We start from the raw sequence: 19,519 nt of genomic DNA on the forward strand, positions 1-19,519 counted from the left end.
TCTGCATCAAAATATCAAGTGATTAAATTTATTCTAAAACTGGTTTAGCCTTTTTACAAATATTTAAACTCTCGCTTGCCATGGCCATGGGTAGAAAAAATATAACCAGTTAAGACTGGACGGGTAAACATTAAAAAACTGCTAAATAGTGTGAATTTAGCAACTTTATATATATATGATTAACTTCATATTTCGAGAACCGAGTTGAATAAAAAACCACTACACCACTTTTCTAAATAATTGTCCAAGTTCTAGAATTTCTAGAACTATAAGACTCAGCTCACGGTCTCACGTATAAGGACAGTCATTTCTTATCGTCGACTGGAGTCAGATTGTCAATACAATCTATAAACAATTAATTGATGACATGGCTCCTCTCCTGAAGTAGGTATTTTATTCTATATATACTGCCAGGTCTAATCAAGTCTAGGTTCAGTGAATCTTTATCGATGGGCCATTCAAAGAGCTTGCCACAAGTTAGCAGAATGGGGCTCCGATAGAATCAATAATCCAGTGGATTTTGTTAAAATATTGATCCTGAATTGTTGTTTTCTTGAAAAAAAACATGTAATCTTAAAATAACTGGCTTTTATCTAAATGAGTTTTAAACTATTTTCACAACTACAATTAAATACATTTATTTAGGCATGGCTACCGATGAGTAATCCGTTGGAGTAAAGTCTGCCGGTGTCCTGGGTGTGATGGATCTGAGTTAGATGGCAGATTGTGGAGGTGGTAATCGTTTCTTCCTATTGCCCTGGTAGTCTTGTACTGCCAGGGCTCCTGCGGTCTGGTACGAGGTTAGTTTTATTGTTAGAGATCTAGTGATGTTTGAAATTAATTTATTAACTCCTTTTAGCTACTTCTCCCTTAGATAAGTATTGCATTCTTTTTTCTGCTATACAGTTCTTTACGACAACTCTGTTCATTATAATTCAAATTTTTTCACTCTGAACTATAAATCTCTGGCCTATTAACTGTTTCAGATCCAGATTGCTAGGGTTTATAACGGTGCCACTGAAACATCCTGCTGTTGATCTCTTATCCGGATCACCCAGTCTCCTCCCGATCCTCCCACACTTCACAACAAGATGCCAACACTGCCCGCCAACTTCCTCACCTTACTGCAAAATCTATCTCTTGAAGTAAAGCAACACATGCATACCCTCCTCACTCAGAGTATCCTGGACAGTCTGAAAGAGGAAAAGCTTACTTCTAAAATAGAACGGTTAGATGAAAAGAAGAAGGAAAAGAAAACGAAGAAGGAAACTACTGTTCAAAATGTCTCGTATAGCCCACATGCGCTCGTAGAGCACGTCCCAGTCCTCCCTGGAATGGATGAAAATCTATTCAAGAAAATCACAGAAGAATTAGATTCAATGAATCTTGAAGGCAAATCTAAAAAAGTCCACACCTTATGGCTAAGCCCTTCATCAGAAGACTACTGCTTTGGTAACATAGTTAACAAGCCACATCCCATCAACAACTTCCCTAGCATCTTTAAGTTGATGGGACTTATTAATGACCTCCCCTCCACCACCAACAACATGGATGCTTGCCTTGTTACTAGGTACGACACTCAGCAAGCTAAGTTAAGCCTCCATAAGGACGATGAAGACCTAATAATATCACAGTCCAGCTCCATTTGCACTTACTCTATAGGGGCTCCACGGTCACTTGAGTTTGTGCTCGATACAACCCAAGTAGAACAACGCACAACTAGGGCCTCTAGGTAAAGGCCAGCCCAAGAGTTGATTAACGCAGACTTCACCCTCCCTGCCACCAATGGCACACTGAACATCATGAAGCCTGGTGCACAGCAAGTCATGAGGCACAGGATTGCCCCAGGAGTTGCACCTTCTGACAATGAAATTTGTTGGAGGTATAGTCTCTCCTTCAGAAAGTTAACCACACCTTCCTCTTCCTCTTCCCCTTCATCTCCTATTCTTCCCTCTCCTACATCCGACAGTCCTAATAAAGTATCCCCAAAAGCCCCCATCACAGACTCTCAAAAACAACAGAAGTCTATTATTCTCATTGCTGGTGACTCCTTTGCTGCTCGATTGGACGCTGATCGCCTCAGTAGAGGTAAAGAAACTGTCACCAACATAGCTAAGGGTGGGCTTAAGATCTCAGCTATACAGAAATCTATTGAGGCCTTTCATACAAAGAACCCTCTTGTGCAGGTAAAGAAACTGTTCTTAAGCTTCGGTGCCAACGACATCCGGTACTGTACCCAGGGTGTCAATCATCTCAAGACCCCTGTGAGTGACCTTATGAAGACAGCAAAAAAACTTTATCCAAATGCACGTGTTTTTGTACAAGCTATTCCACCAGTCCACCCCAACGGACAAGATAAAATCCCTGGTAATGTTTGTGCTATGAATAATTTGATCTTTGATCGCTGCTCTAGGCATAAACTGTTTTACCTTGATGTTTTTTGGGCTTTCTTAGACCGCTATGGAAACAGAAACGAGAGATTATTTCCTAAGTGTGACAATAGGGGCTTGCCAGTGTTGGCAAAGTTCTATCTCAGAATCATACACTCAAAGTGGTTTAATCCAATGGGATACTGATGTGGTAATCCAATTCAATATTTCAATTTTTCATTGTCTGCATCAGTATCCTATTGGATCTGATCATTTGGATGTTATTTATATGTATTCAAACGAAGTGATAGCATAATGTATGTTACTTCATATTATAGCACAATACCTAACAAAACACAACGGCGAGACACAATTCTGTTAATAATATACTTAAAAGTTCCATGGGAATATCAGCTCAACAACACCGTGTTGCAACTGGTATGTTTTCTAGGTATGTTATCATCAGTAAAAGTAATAGAGGTAACGGGGAAAATTTGTTGTCCTGTCTTCTGTCTCGTCATATGTTATGTGCTCTATTGGGTATATTTTATTTGTATGTTATTTTGTATATATTTTCTTTGACTATCGATGCTAATATACTCCCTGGTGCTCCCCTACAACCTAAAATACACTCTGTACCATGTTTGAGGTCATCCATAAATCTTTACTTTATGGTAATATTTTGTACCATTTTTCTCAGACACTTCAAACTTGTGTATAGGGGTGAGAGGGGCATTGGGGCAGCCTTAACTGCAATTTCTGTAAAATTGATATCTACCACAAAAACTGAACTGTCACCTACCATGTCACCGAAACAGACTGTTAAGTTACTTTTCGGTATTACCAGCAGCTGGCTTGGGGTCATGTCTAGGTGTGGTCTGGTTTTTCTATCTCTCCTTAATATTTCCCTGATAGTAATTTGTAATTGTTCCTTACTGAACCCTGGACCAAATTTATCCGTTGTTTACAATAATGTCCATGGTTTCCTAAATACTCGCGATCTAGCATCAGGAACACCACCACTAAATATGACCAAGATACATGAATTTCATGGTTATATCTACAAACATAAGCCTCACATCATTATTCTAAACGAGACATGGCTGAAAAATTCCATTCTCAGTAATGAGGTGCTCCCTGACAAATACAAAGTATTTAGGCTTGACCGATCCTTAAGATCGCATCCAGTGGATGCAACCCAGCCCAAGAAATTCAGAAAAAACGGTGGTGGTGTTCTGATTGCCCATAGAACAGACATTGATATCTCTAGTCTAAAGTTTTCTAAGGTTAGTGTTCAAGCTGAATTATTATCCGTCATAATTAAGACTCAGTGTGGAAGAAACTTTTGTATATCAACATTCTATAGAGTAGGAACGCTTGGCTTAGATAATTTTGAATCTTTCAAGAAACATTTTGTTACTTTAGCATCTGCCAGAAAGTTGCAAAGACACATTCTGGTAGGGGACTTTAATTTGGCTTCGATTTCTTGGCCAGATGGTCAGTCATCTTGTCAGCTACACTCTAGCTTTGTAAATTTTCTCACTGATGACCTCGGACATACACAACTTATTAGTTTCCCTACTCACAAGTCAGGCAACACCTTAGATCTTGTGTTCACTAACATTCAGAACCTTATTAAGAATGTTAAAGTTTTAGATCAAAACGAAATGTGTATGTCCGACCACTTTTGTATCACATTTGACATTGATATTAAGACCAAGTATATTAAGCAGCCTAAAAGAAAGATCTTTAATTATAGTAAAGGTAATTTTAGGGGCCTGAATTCTGAGTTATTTAGCATCGATTGGGATAATATATTTGAGTGTAATGATCCTTATCTTGCCTGGAGTCGATTCAGAGGAGTTCTTGATGCAGCCTGTGACCAATGGATCCCTAAAAAGACCATTAAGTCTCAGTTCCAGCCCCCATGGTATGACTCCGAATGTGATCGCCTCCTACGAAATAAGGAGAAATGGAGAATAAGGCATAAGGGGAGCAACTCTGAGTCTCATAAACAAAAGTTTCGTGCATTTCGCACAAAATTTAAAAATTTGATGGACGAAAGAATGAGACTCAGTGTTGAGGATGACTCCGATGATGCTCTTATCTCCAAGAAATTCTGGACCTACGTTAAATCTAAATCAAAGTCAACCAGGATCCCTGAAACTGTCAAATATCATAATCGCTTTCGAAACAATCCATCTGATCAAGCTGCCCTTTTTAACGAATATTTTTATGAGCAGTTTTCTCAAGAGAGCGATTATGGCATTGACATAGATTTTCGTGATGATTGTTTTTCAAGTCTTGTGTTTAGTAGAGAAGATGTTCTGTTGATTCTTAAAAAGTTAAATCCTAACAAGGCCCCTGGCCCTGATGGGATTCATGGGAGAGTCCTCAAAAACTGTGCCCAAAGCCTTGCATACCCACTTAGTGTTTTATTTAACCTGTCTTTCTCGAGCGGATGCATACCCCCTGATTGGAAGCTGGCACTTGTAGTACCAGTGCACAAAAAGGGCGATAAGTCTTCGGTTGAGAACTACAGGCCTATCTCGTTAACATCTCTTGTAATGAAAGTCTTTGAAAGGTGCATAAAGACTGCATTATACGCTGCGTGTTCTGATCTGTTGGATGACCGACAACACGGTTTTGTTAATGAACGCTCATGCACAACCCAAATGATACCTTTCACAGACAATCTTGCACTTGCATTGAATAACAGGTCCAGGACTGATATAATATATTTTGATTTTGCGAAAGCCTTTGATAGCGTTTCGCATGACCTCATTTTAAGTAAATTAAAGAATATTTTTAATGTCGATGGACTAATGCTTAAATTTATTAAGTCCTATCTTGAGGGGCGACAACAACAAGTAGTGATAGGAGGCCAAACGTCTTCTTCTCTACCAGTTCGGTCTGGTGTCCCTCAAGGTTCTATACTCGGCCCTTTATTGTTTGTAATATTTATAAATGACATGTTCTCCTGTGTCTCTGAAGGCACCAATATCGCCCTTTATGCAGATGACACTAAAATTTGGAGGGAGATTCTTGGTTACCCTGACCATCACATAATCCAAAATGACATCAATAGATTATATGATTGGTCAGTGAGAAATCGAATGAAGTTCCACCCACAAAAGTGCAAAGCCCTCTCTGTGTCCCTGCAAAGAAACGTGCTGGATAACTTGCCATTCAATACCTTCTTTTATAAACTTTCTGGAAGTGATATTGACTTTGTGCCCTCTCAGTCAGATTTAGGAGTCGCAATAAACTCCAGGTTTAATTGGGGTGCACAATGTAAAGCGCTTGTTTCCAAAGCTACATCTAGACTTGGACTACTTAAGAGAACATGTCATTTCACTACTGATAAAAGGCAGAAAAGATCGTTCTATTTAGCGTTAATTAGGTCTATATTTGAACATTGTTCTGTCATATGGTCCCCTCAATCTGCAACTCATCTTCAACAGTTTGTTGCTATCCAAAAGAGGGCTATTAAATGGATCAATGGTGAACCTTACTCCAGTTATAATGACGATAAACTTGCTACAGAGCAAAAGAAACTAAATATTCTCCCTGTTAAACAGAAGTTTATTTATAACGATCTTATGACCTTCTATAAAATAGTGAATAGCATAATTCCAGTTTCGCTCCCTACATATATAGTCCTATGCCGTCCAGAGGGCACCCGATACACTAGGCACAATGCTCAAATAATTGATATGTCGGATACTTCAACTTACATGAGTACCACTGTGCCCTGCTCGGATGCCTTCCGAAATAGCTTTTTTCATAGATCTATGCTGAATTGGAATAGTCTACCAGTATGTATCCGGCAGTCAGAGCGGATTTCTACTTTTAAGGCCAAACTGATCAAGTACCTCTGGGCTGCCGATACTGTCTGGCCAGATTAGCTCATCAGTCTTATGAGTCTCAGAAATTTGTTTTTGTTGGTTACAATTCTGTCCGTCCAATTTCCTATCTGCTTGTCCTTTTCTTATTTCTTTATCAGTTGTGACGGAATTGTAATGAACAAAATCCTTATAATTATTTATGATATGTTTGATTTCTTGTTAATGTTTGTCATTCAAATTTGGTAGACGGCCCCAACGTTAATGTGGCTCTTGCTATGTGTTGGTTCAGCCGAATTAATTATTATATTTAATCAAGTTTATTTTTCTCGTTAGTTGTCATCCGGCCAAACATTAAGCAACTTATATTGCAGTACCATTTATCATTTAGTAATCAAAATATGTCATTGTAATTTTGCATGACTGAAATGTAACGCTTGATTTATATATATAATGATTAATTGAATTTTCAAATTAAAAAAAAAATTTGAGAAAACACTTAGTAGATGAAACTGCATAGTGTATGTATGATGTAAAGTGCCCACAAGTGGTTCTATTCGTATGATTTGCTGGATTGTAAGGAATTTGATAATTAGAGAAAAATGTGTAATGATAGGCATCATCTAGAGTATTGTGTCCAATTGTAGAATCCAGTTGCGGCTCATGGAAGTTGGGGGACTGTTTTGGAGCTGGAGAGCGTCCAGACGCGGTTTACCCGTCTGATTGATGAGGTGGGTACTCTTCCTTACAGCCGTAGACTGGAAATCCTTAATTTGACAACGCTGGCAGAGCGGCGAATACGTGGGGACCTTATTGAAGCTTTTAAGGTTATTAATGGCTTGACTGATTATGGTTCAGACTTTTTCAGACCAAGCAGATCAGGTCTTAATCTGGTTTCATCCAATAGATGTAGTAAGAGTGTGACCAAGGTCAAGAATCTTCAGTGTTCTTTTCTTCCAGAGCGGGTTGTTCCTTATTGGAACAAACTCCCTTCGGAGGTGAAGAACTGCTTGACAGTTTTGAGTTTTAAAATCGGATTGGAAAGTTTTAAAAAGAATATGATTTCTAAATGTATTGTAAATGACTTTCATTTTTGAAATGTTTCGAAAGAAGTTTTAACAAGAATTGAAGGTACCAGTTATATCAGTAATAAGGAAAAACACAATGATTATCTGTGGCCGGTTTCATCCTTATGTAGCAAAGAAATGTTTTATAAATCTCTACTCCACTGGGAAGTATGAATAAATTATATTTTGTAATCTTGTTTTTATTCATAAATAATATTTGATAAATTATAACCTTTAAATTTGCAGATGGAGAAATAATTATTTGTCCATGTAGTGTGATGATAATTTGTAGACATTAGTGATGATGTTATGTCATAATTTTTACTTTACTTTACATTACTTTACTATTCAGGCAGCTCTAACAAACATACAGCCTTCGACTCTTGAGCACTAGATGGGAGCACTAGCTAGGGAACTTTTTTGATTCACGATGTCAATCCTTCGCATCTCGCCGATCTGCATACGTGGTTGCGAGAAAATGCGCGGCGCGACCCAGTAGTGCATCGCGCTACAAGAAACTTTTACATTTTATAATGTTCAGGTTCAAGTCACATGTTGCGTTATAACGACGAGCAAAGTATCCGGCATGCCTAATTTTAGGCATGCCCTGTATTTACCATGTTCTAGCTGTGTTTACCATGTCCTGTATTTACCATTTCATGTATTTGCCACATGTCCTGTATTTACTTGTCATACGTTGTATGACCCGCCGCGCACGAGTGCGCGGCTACTACAGTTTCTCACTATACAGTTTTTCATTATAGTGAGGCGACAGTGGGGGTCACCACGTGATATAACAAGTATTTACTATGTTTTTTTTTATATCATAACGATTCTTTATAAATGCATTTCAGCTCAGTTAATTAATTAGGAATCGAGTATAATTTATCAATTTTACTTTTTCCTGCAGCTCATATAATAGCTTTGCTAAAGTCTAGTCTTTTTAACGCCATAATATTTAGGAAGCTACAATTTTTTGAAGCTGGAACAAGCATGATGGTTTTTTTTTTTTTTACTCATATTGTCAAGAATTTTATTTTTAAACACCAATTAACGCACCGCTCCGATTTTTGAACAAGGCATTCAATGCAAATTTTAAATTTTGATTGCGTTACAATTTAATACACGTACAGTATGTATTTCCAATGTCAAATTTTATTTGATTGACGATGTTAATCTTTAGCAGCTCTGCAGCTGCGCGGCCCAATGGTGCATTTCAAATTTCAGCGATTTATGATTTAGTGAAAAGCATCATGTTGGATGCGCGCGCGGCGTATTATTGTAATTTTAAAGCTACAAAACTAAATTTTTATTGCTTTAAATGAATATTTTGTATTTATTTTCTTTCCGTTTTTATTTATTTTATGTTCAATGGCAAGTTAAGCAGAATGAGCAACACTTTATTCTAAAAATTTGTTAGCCATTAGCGTACACAATTTATAAAACTGTATGCTATATATTATGCTATATATAGCTAATTAATACAACACAATAAAATTAAACTGTTAATACCGCAAACATTATTAGTTTTATTTAAACGCTTTGCAATTGCTTTTAATATTGAAATGTTTCAAAATTAAAATTTTTTAGTTTCGTCGATAACGAAAGCTGGCTTTATACTTTATAAACAAAGACGATGAAAAGAGCCCCTTTTCCATTTTCATTTAACTTCAATTATATCACGATTTTTTAATAATCTAGCTTGCTAGTCTATTGGTCGATTTCCCCGAAGTAAAACGAATGCTCACGTGTCACGGAGGGAATGACATGCCAAGTAAATCCAACTGGTCGTTAGCTATCTCCTTAAAGTAGGTGACATCGGGATTAGTGTTTGTACTGTTAAAGACTGCAATTCCGGTTTCGTTCGTTTGTACTAATATTGCATCTTTCCGCCAGATTAATGGCATAGCCTGGTACTTAATAACTGCAGTTTGGTTGATAATCGTGAATAGTTTTCCACTTCTGTCTTAGCATATACGACCAGAGCCATTTTGGTAGCTCTCTTCTACCTGAAGGCTAATCAGACACGAATTATGACTTAATTGTTCCTTTAGTTGACCCAAATAGATGAGATATTAACAATTTTTTCATCACATTGTTCGTTGTTTTACTTTTCCCTCAAGTATAGAAGGGTAAATTTGTCTCTAATCAAGTAATGTTTGATTGTTCTTTTACTTTTACTCTATCAGGATAAGAGTGAAATTTGACCGACTTGAGAACCACAGTCGTTGCTCTTAGAGTGAAAAGTTGTAGTGCGGTGAAAATAGCAGAATTAATAATAATGTAGACTTTTTATATTAGACTTAAACATAGAGTCTTGTACATTGGATTGTCATAGTGCTGTATTTAATACAAAGGAGTTCACTAATTCTTCTCAGATTTTTAAAATTACTACCTTTTTGCAGCAGAAAGTGATGTCAAGAGGTAATAATATCTATTTATTTTTACGATTTTGAAAGCACCTGCACTGGGGGTTCAAATTTGGGGATCTAAAGTTCTTCTTCCTTGGCCAATTTTTATTTCTTCATACTGTCCAAAAGGCCTAAATACATTCAACCCAACTACAAAAGTTTCAATTGCATATGTTTTACGAATCAAATCAAATCAAAATATAATGACACAAACATCATCACACATCATCAAAAATATGTCTACTAAAGTTTTAAAATTATCTAAAATCTATTGGCCTAAACAACCAAGTTAAAAATGAATCTAATTTACGGTTTCTTTAAAGTTTGAGAAAAAGCACAGAATCTCTCCGCCTGTTCCATCATCTGCATTTAAAGCTTCTTTGTTGTTGCTTTTACTGCAGCACCCACTAATTTTCATTTTGCTCAGTTGTATAATAAATACAACATTTATAAACCGTCTTATAGCTAAATCATATAACTCGATATAATTTAACCCTGGAGATAAACTCCAGTGCTTTCTAAAGCGGCTCTTACATTAACTGAGCTTAGTTTAATTGAAAATTAGACATGACAAGTTCATTTATCCTCTTTGATAGGACTTTTGCTACTGTTTAAATTTCAGCTGTTTTCTTCCACGATGATTATATGAGAAGACAGGGTGAAGGTTAGTGAGAGACACACATTTTTACTGAAACAAACAGGAAATAGAATATGAAACACCTGTGTTCTTGGTGTTCTGCTTATTTAAGCTTTCTTGCTACTTTCATGGAATTTGCAATAGCTGTTGTGACTTTCTTTGCTTAATAGAAATGCTATATTTCATTTCCAAGCTGTGCTTGATAGTTGATGTTGTTTTAAGTTAGAATCAAATCAAATCAAGAATAAAAACATAAAATAGTTTACACCACTTTTTAAAACAAATTTCCTTATTCCTACATTATGAAGAAAAATACTGATTGTGCATGTTGCCAGGGAAAAGATGAATTTCAAAGTTTATTTCAGGAAATTAAGTTGTTTTTCGTGTCCTTGACTCTAGGGGACCCATAAAAAAGGTATGCTTTAATGAACTTCATGATAGCATTGCAGTTACAAAGTTTTTGTTTCATACATTTTACAAATTGCAGATGATATATAATCGTATCTTAAGGCACTTTGGAATGAAAACCGGTTTAGCCTTGTGTCAGAACTTGGACACTGTACCAAGGTATTTGTCTGTAGTATAGACTTTTTTCCATTCACCCCCTTTTGTAAAAAGCCAACAGTGAAAGGTTACAAATGCAATGGTCGCTTTTGCAGAAAAAGAGGGATTTTGGAGAACGAGGTAGGTGGGTTTAAATATGTCGTCAGTCCTTCCGTCCGTTACCATGACAACTGGACAACTAGACGCGCGCAGTGAGCAAGGGTTGCTTGCGGAGATGTGATGTATAACCGTTAGTCAGTGCATGCGTGGCGCGAGTGTATTTTGTACTGATGTGTACAATTATAAAACATAAGTATTCAGTATAGTTCACTTTCTGCTTACAATTTCTTAAATTGCAGATAAAAGTTAGGTTCTACGGCAATTGAATTGAATCACAAGTGTTTCCCTATTTAAAGCATAATGTTCATGTTATGAAGTGAGCTGATTAGAGCTTGTAGTGAATCGAAATCTAGCGTCTTGTTATACTTGGAGTTTTGTGAGTGTTATTTTGTCTAATATCCTGCTAAAGATGGTGACTTATGTTTTGATAGAATTAATAGAGTTGATTCGGATAATTCCGTTATCAATTCCATTTTCATTGGCCTCTTTATATATGTGAAACTGAATCCTGTGAGTATGATCGCTATGTAGATCATCTGAAAATTTGTACCTAGAAAAAATGTGTTGTCCCTGCCCTTCTCTTGAGTAGTATCCTAATCATAATGACTTTACTTTGGAGGTTCCTAGTCGAGTGCTGATGTCACCATGGGGTGGGCCTTTAATTTGAGTGGGAGTTTGTTCTACAAATCCACCAAGTTTTAAAATAGCTTACTCCACATGCGCACTTCCAGTGTGTGTGTGTGTGTGTGTGTGTATGTGTGTATGTATGTTTATGTGATCGTTTTATTATGGATGACTGTTAGCATGATTATTAGAGTGAGTATGAATATGAGTGTGACTGTCAGTGTGAATATTAAAGTGAACGTGAGTGTAAGTGTGATTGCAAGTGTGAATGTAAGTGTGAGTGTAAGACGTAAGTGTGAGTGTAAGTGTGTGCAACGTTCATGCAGGCAAACAAACTGGCACTTGAGTGTCTCTTTGTTAAAACATTAAAAGCGGAGTTATCAATTCCACCAGTAGATATTAATTATCCCCGATTTTCTCAAACACAACTCAAACTATTACATATCGCTGACTTTACCCATCACACCATATCCCTCCCTGCATATTATTCAATCTGACATCTTGCATAATATAATACATCGGGCACCTTGTCATGTATTAACATTTTAGTATTAATCGTCATTACCTCAGAGCAGGTATTATATATGTGTGTAATCCGAGACTCCTATTAGAGGCTGTATTTCTACACAGTGCAGTGTCGTCGTCTCCCCTAGCCAATGAGAAGCGAGAGATCCAGTAATTAACCAATCAGAGCACAGGGTTTCAGTAATTAACCAATCAGTTGGCTGTGTTGGGTGTCATGCGATCGGCTTAACATGTGTACACCTCTTTTTGTTTAAGGTTCGCTATTATTATATAATAGAACATGCAAGTTTCGGCAGGAACTATGTGCTCACTGCACGATGTAATGGCATCCAATTTTTGATGATTTATGCCGAGTGTTTTTTATCAGTCAGTATTTTTCAAGCTGTGTTTTCTGCTACGGTCAACAAAAAAGTGAAATGTGTAAATTATAACATGTCAAAATAGTTTAAACATGCGTTCCAATATGAAAATGATTTAATTTGTTTGTGGCAAGTTTTAAATTTCCTGGCAAGAATCTCCGTTCGCATAATCAGTTTCAATTCAAGTCTTTGCTCAGATTATCCGTACAGTGTAGATATAATTGCCGCTTAATATCTGCATAATTATAATTGCCCCGACTAAAAACATCTACGTGCAAGTCGGAACATACCCAGTTTCTTACACAGACGTTTATTTGTACGATATCAGATTAATTAATTGAACTTCGCTGACAGTCAAATGAATTTCAATGGGTTGAGGTCGTTAGTCCAAACTTATATATTTGCTTATATTCCAATGTTTAAAAAAGTATTAGTAATTTCAAACATATCGCTTCAATATTCACATATATGCAAGGCGAACTTGTGAACGTAGAAAGCCTACTTGACGTTGAGAAATAATAATATGTATTCTGTTTACTCTGACCTACTAGCACGATATTGCTCGGTGATATTTGCTGTAGTTAGCTTGTCAGGAGACTCTTAGTTTCAAGATTTCAATCCTGATTTGTGGGTTCCCTTCTTGTCAAAATACAGTATATTGATTTGACTTTTATTTTGTTTTCCTTGCTGTGTTTTTTTAGGTTTGCTCATGAGATGGAAAATGATGTAGCGGGTGGCCGCGGTTTTTTTGCAGCCATACTCTAAGACTTAAGTTTTAAAGTTCGTCCTTAGCAGTGAATTTCTATTCCCAGATGAAATATTTCCATTGTTTCATTTTTCTGGGAACTTTTCCAACAACTGGTATTCACTTCATTCTGTTAGATATTTGAAAAGGATATATGGCGTACGTAGATCTGCTCTCATATCCGAATTATTAACTCATCAAGTCAGGAATTGTTTGTGCAACATTTATTGTCTTCGAATCACAATTTCTTGAAACATTTTTCTTTGTAATGAATGTTGGCGGAAAAGCTGCCCATACAATCTACATTATATTGAAAATACATATTTTTTACATACTCAATATCCAAAGCATAAACTATTCCCACGCAGTAAAAAGTGGTACAAACACAGAGCAGAGAAGGTGTTGGAGAACGAAAAAGTCAAGCTATTGTGGGACTTTCACATCCAGTCAGACCACGTTATCGAGCACTGCAGACCGGATCTTCTCCTGGTAGACAAGGTAATCAACGCAGCAACCATCATCGACGTTGCAGTCCCGTACCAGGAGATACCCGGATCTTGGATAGAGAGCAAGATAAGATACTAGCTTATCAAGACCTAAAAAGAGAGATTAAGAAGAACTGGAATTTACGAAAGGTTACAATTGTCCCAGTGGTGGTAGGCGCTTTAGGAACTGTCACCATAAACTTTCGTAAGCACCTCGATGCAGCATCTCTAATCTTCAGAAGACAGCTCTGCTTGGATCAGCCAGAATTCTCAGGATGGTTTTGGACATCTAATTGAGTGTTTAATACACCGTAGCTCTTCTTGAAGTTTTAATTTATTCTGTATAACTGTAATATATACTTTTTGGTCTCTTTTATCTCTTCCCTCGTCCGCAAGCCCTGTCTCTTGTTTATACAACTTTTAACTCATATCAATGTACATATCGGAAAGTTGTTGTATTTATTAAGTATACTGTATTGAAATTACTCCCAGATTTGTGTAAAGATTATTTTCGTCTGGACCTTGTGAATACAATTGTTACAGTTATTTCTCTTTTTTTTCTTCCCTTGCTCTGCAAGCCCTGTTTCTTGTATAAAAATTGTGTTTAGTATTTCGTATATTCTTGTAATTATTGTGATAATTTGTGATTCAGTTTTCAGTATTAGTAATTGGTGTTTGCTGAATTACTGTATTATACACTCTGTGGCCAGCTCTTATGTGTTCCATCTCTTGCCCTGCAAGCCCTGTTTCTTGTTTATACAACATAATATAATTATGTAATAAACATTTATTGTAGTGTAGGATTGTTTGAATTTCTATTTGCTAAGTCATTTAATATGCATTTTGTGTTTGTTTCTCCCGTTTTTCTTCCCTTGCGTTGCAAGCCCTGTCTCTTGTAAAAACAACCACTTTTGTAGATACACACAGTCTCTACGCCTTTATCCTCTGGTCCCTAGGGTCAGCTGACTCCGGGCCAGAGGAAAATTACCGATTGCCAAGGTTTGATGCCTAGGCAGTCGAGACCTCTTATTGAGACCCGATATAATAATAATAAGTTCTAGAAATTTATACATCGCTTTATAGCCAAAAAGAACTCAAAACCCAAAGATTCAGTTCAAGCCATAGTAAAGCGACTCATGAACATGTACATAAGAACTTAGCATTTTAAATGAAGTATGGTTTGTATGAGAAAGATATTATACGATACTTATATGAACACTTTTTCAAGTAGATGAGTCTTTAGTCTCTTTTTAAACAAGTCAATATCAGTCAATGTTCTCAATTGATAAGGAAGCTGATTCCATACTGAGGGTCCACAGTAACTAAAACCTCTCTCAGTTTTACTATAATTTGAGACAGGAGGACCATTTAGGAGGAAATAGTCTTGTTCAGTTCGTAGCACACGTACAGGTTGACTCTTGATGTCGATGCATTTGGTGGTATAGTCTGGAGCTATGTTGTTGATGCATTTGAACACTGTTTGAGCAATCTTATACTTGTTGTCTAATTGGAAGAAAATGGGCCTTTTTCAGGAATGGAGTGACACTGTCCCATTTTTAATAGCTTTTCTACCAAACAAGAATCGTACACAGGAATTTTATACCTTCTGGAGTGTCTTTATGAGAAAATCGGGTAAACCATAGAGAAGTCCATTGCAATAGTCTAGTTTTGAAAAGATCAAACAGTGAATGAGCTGTCTTTTTAGGTCATAGTTAAGCTTTGAGCCCATTTAACTCGAAGGTTCCTCAAATGGATGTTGCAACAACTGATAATTGAATTGACTTGATCTTCAAATGTAAGGAATTGATCAAAGAGGACACCTAAACTTTTTACTGTGTGGGATGCATCCACAAGGTCAGCTGCATTGTCAAGTTGTATTGAGTCGACTGGACATGAAGAGTAACTGTTCTTGGTCTGTACTACAAGAGTTTCTGTTTTGTTTTGGTTTAATTTGAGTTTATTTTGGGTCATCCAGCTCTTAATTTCTTGAAAACAACGTGTAATTCTCTCTTCGATTGTTGACAGATCTCGAAATAGTGGGTTAAACTCAATGTAAAGTTGGGTGTCATCTGCGCACATGTGGATGTTAAATCCATGTCTCTTTGCAATATGATTAAGCTCCTTTGTGTACAGTATAAACAGAATTGGACCTAGAATTGAACCTTGCGGGACTCCAATTCTAAGGAAGCATCTCTCAATTCTAAGGAAGCATCTATTATAATGTGAGTAAGAGAGAAATACTGAGAAGTTCTATATATATTCCCCCCTTTGTTGTGGTCTATAAATGCCTTCCTTTCGGACTTCAGCATCGAATCATTAGTTTGTCATCTCTATTTATAGTTTGGTTTAACCTATTTCAACTACTAGTACAGTATAATGTAGACTAGGACCTATTTCTACTGCAACTACAGTGTAATGTAGATTTGCTTCAGACTAAGATCTGATTTTACATTGTTGCTCAACTAGTTAGAACCAAGCACCTTACTACCAGGTGGGTTTCTAAACGATTTTTCATGCCATTTTTGTTGATGAAACATGTAGCAGCTTGGGATTATTAAATTGTGAGTCAACTGACGTCGTCAGATCCCTACATGTTTTGTTCTTTATTACGTCAGATATGTACGAGAGCTATCATATTATTGAAATGATATGCTGTGTATTGTGACGTCTTTATATAAGTGAATACTGAATATATTATATGTATAATGGAATTGTGATTCTGTTGTAATATATCTAACAAATTTATTTACTCCCGTTTTCGATAAAGTTGTCAACACTCAACAAGTTATTAATCAAATGCTTTTACTTTTATCTTAGATAAAATCCTATGTTACGTCCAACCATTTCACAACCATGGGTGACCACATTAAATCCACAAACTTACTTCTTTTATAAATAATATGTATAAATATAACATTCGTATATGACATCCGCTCATTACTGGGCACCGTATTGTGTAAATTATTTAGTCGCATTTTATACAATATCTTTGTCGCATAATAACGGGTTACAGGGGTAGTAAATACTTTGTTTCGTTTGGCAAATATCTAACAAACAAACTTCTCATTGTTATAGATAACATGCTATGAGTTATCCTGTGTCGGTGATGAAGAACTCGCACGCCATCGACAGCCACTTTAGAGATGTTTTACAACCCCAACACACCAACGCCTTAGCAAGGTAACTAATTTTGTTCGTCCTTTTTTCTGTACGAATGTTTGTAAATTTGTCCCTTTTTTCAAAGATTTTATAAATTTCCTCAGTAATTTCCTTTAAACTTTGCCACCCAACTGTACACAACTGTACAACTCTTCTAAAACGTTTATAATTACTGCGCAACACAGGGTTGTTTCACATCATAAGTCATCCTTCTTTCTTTTGTCCGACATCGTTTATAAATTTTGTATTTTGTGGCAGCAACAAATGTATACTAAGAGTTGATTTTGACGAAACAAAAAGATACTGGTCAACATGTCGAGTGTCGACTAGTGTCGAGACGGCGTGTGCTCAGTGCTGTATATAATATAGTAATATAGTAAGCTAGTAAGCAATGTGGGAGTAATAATAATTTACTCTTTTAAGAAGTTGTGTTTGAACAATAAGAATTAGGATTCGTCCCAGCCACATGTTTAAGTTAAATAAAAAATTATAGCTCGTACATTATACGTTGTGATGTAATCTACTAAACGTTTAGTAGATTTTCACTTAGAGTGATATTAGTTGATTTTACCAAAGATGGCATTAAATTCGGTAAGAATTACCTAATCGGCCTACATCATGAATCAACATTGACAACATGAATCTGTCGGTCACAAGTTCCACAGAAAATAAACTTTTAAATAATAATCAGAAAGCATAAAATTAATACTCAACTCTCAACTTTTATCTTACCTAAATGGGCATCAAATTCATCAGAATCGGCCATCCAGTTTGATGGGGAAATTACAAAGAGTTTCGTTTCTCCAGAACCCCAGAACCAACGTTTATTTCCCATGTTTGTTGTCAGTTTGGTTACTGCTGGCAATATACCAGCTCTCTTCAAACTCTTCTTCTGAATCTTAGTCAACTGTAAGCTCTCCTGTACGGCGGCTTTCACAACGCGTCCCTATGTCTCCAACTCCTGCAGCTGAAGAGAGAGACTCTTAAACTATCATGAGCTTACCTACCCCCGGCCCCCCCCGCCCCCCCCCCCCCCCCCCCCCCCGCCCCCACGTCACCCCCTCCCCCCATTTTCATTATCAACCAGTTACAGGGCTCTGAGCAATAGGGCCTGCTCTATCTCTCGCGCTGAACAATTGGAGTTTGTTTGCAAGTCGTTAATCATGATGGTTTCATCTCTTTTACCCGGTATCCACGTTTGGTAAATGGTTAATAATAATCAAAGTTTTCTCCATATATTAAAGTCACACTTACTCAACAGTAAAAGTGTCATTTGCAATGACTGAATGACTCACATGTACATTGTACATAGCTTAAACAGGAGTCAAGAAGAACTGATATAAAGGTAAACATCAAGCTGCCAGTTTTTTCAAACCCTTTTGTATGGCATTGACATCTGTTAACGTACACACGTCTATTCAGTCTACTCATGAAAATATGCCAGTAACGAACAAAAATAAAATGAACTCACCAGTTTGCGATGTTTGAATTTCAGATTTTAAAAATGATATGTACCAGCCCTTATGATATCCAGTTATCCGGATTTGTCAAATAATAATTATAAGCGTATTCTGAGGAGCTTTAAAGGTAATTTAGGTGTTATTATTGTGTGTAGAATAGCCGTGTGCTATTTCTAAGTAATTCGAAAGGAATGATGTCGACTCTTAACTATGTCGACCGTCGTCGAGGAGCCGAGTTGTAACCTTTGTCGGCCAAGGCTTTGTCGGCAGCTGCCGTTTTTCTTATGAAACGATCAGAACGTCACAGGAATTGTGAGCACTATAGTTAACTGAATATGTAATTAATAATACTCAAATCTCAATTGAACTGAAGACGTGATCAGATCCTATAGATCAAACCGACTTGAAAGCATTATATTCATTAATCATGTTATATTCATTAATCATGTTATATTCATTAATCATGTTATATTAATTGATCATGTCGCTGCACCGTCACGGGTCAGACTAGATCGGGTAAGAATGAAGTGTATACATTCATTTGATCTATTTGCGTGTTCAAATCCTAATAGTGCCATACTTTGTAACGACATTCCATTTTCAGATATGAGAAATACGAAAATAAGCAAATACGAGATGAAGAAGATACTAACAAGGTAAGATTGTCCTGTGATATTTCGGATATATTAAGATTATTCACTTATAACCAAATGTATTCTAGACGTGTTATTTTCAACATTGGAAAAGTGGCTAAAGTTCTTACCATCTTGCAAAATGTTGTAAATGTACGCCTTCAAGATGGACAATTCATAATTTCCCGCCATTTTCGCCACTAGGAACCTGGTAAATGGAGGCACGGTATTGACTGTTAACAGAGTTAACACGTTTAACTTACTTATTTATCACATACTGTAAAAGAGTACTGAAAATATAGTACTTATTATAATATACAGTACTAATTACAACATATTGTGTCTCGTATTATATAAACAATAACGGAAACATTAAAACAAACAATAAAAGAGTAAGTATATTAAGTTAATAACATTAATAATAGGTTTATCTGCTCGTCTCCTACTTTTTTAAGTGAGCCCCTTTCGGGCTCTCCTTCTCCATAACTGTGTAAAGACATGCTGTTAATTATTAGTAATTTTAGATTAACATGCTGTT

The 19,519-nt window shown here is 36.5% G+C and overlaps 1 protein-coding gene across 2 annotated transcripts in view; it reads left to right on the forward strand.

Moving 5' to 3' along the window:
• The first annotated feature begins 599 nt into the window (after window positions 1-599).
• LOC134822307 (alpha-protein kinase 1-like) overlaps window positions 600-19,519 on the forward strand; it is a 36,930-nt gene continuing 18,010 nt past the window's right edge. For both annotated transcript variants that reach the window (XM_063833286.1, XM_063833285.1), the window contains exons 1-3: window positions 600-645; window positions 16,806-16,910; window positions 18,954-19,005. In XM_063833286.1, the coding sequence (XP_063689356.1) occupies window positions 16,816-16,910; window positions 18,954-19,005 (147 nt within the window). In that variant the 5' untranslated portion in view covers window positions 600-645; window positions 16,806-16,815. The remainder of the gene's footprint in view (window positions 646-16,805; window positions 16,911-18,953; window positions 19,006-19,519) is intronic.

This window comes from Bolinopsis microptera, chromosome 10 (genome assembly GCF_026151205.1).
Source record: "Bolinopsis microptera isolate Bmic1 chromosome 10, MBARI_Bmic_1.0, whole genome shotgun sequence".
Classification (NCBI taxonomy): Eukaryota; Metazoa; Ctenophora; class Tentaculata; order Lobata; family Bolinopsidae; genus Bolinopsis; species Bolinopsis microptera.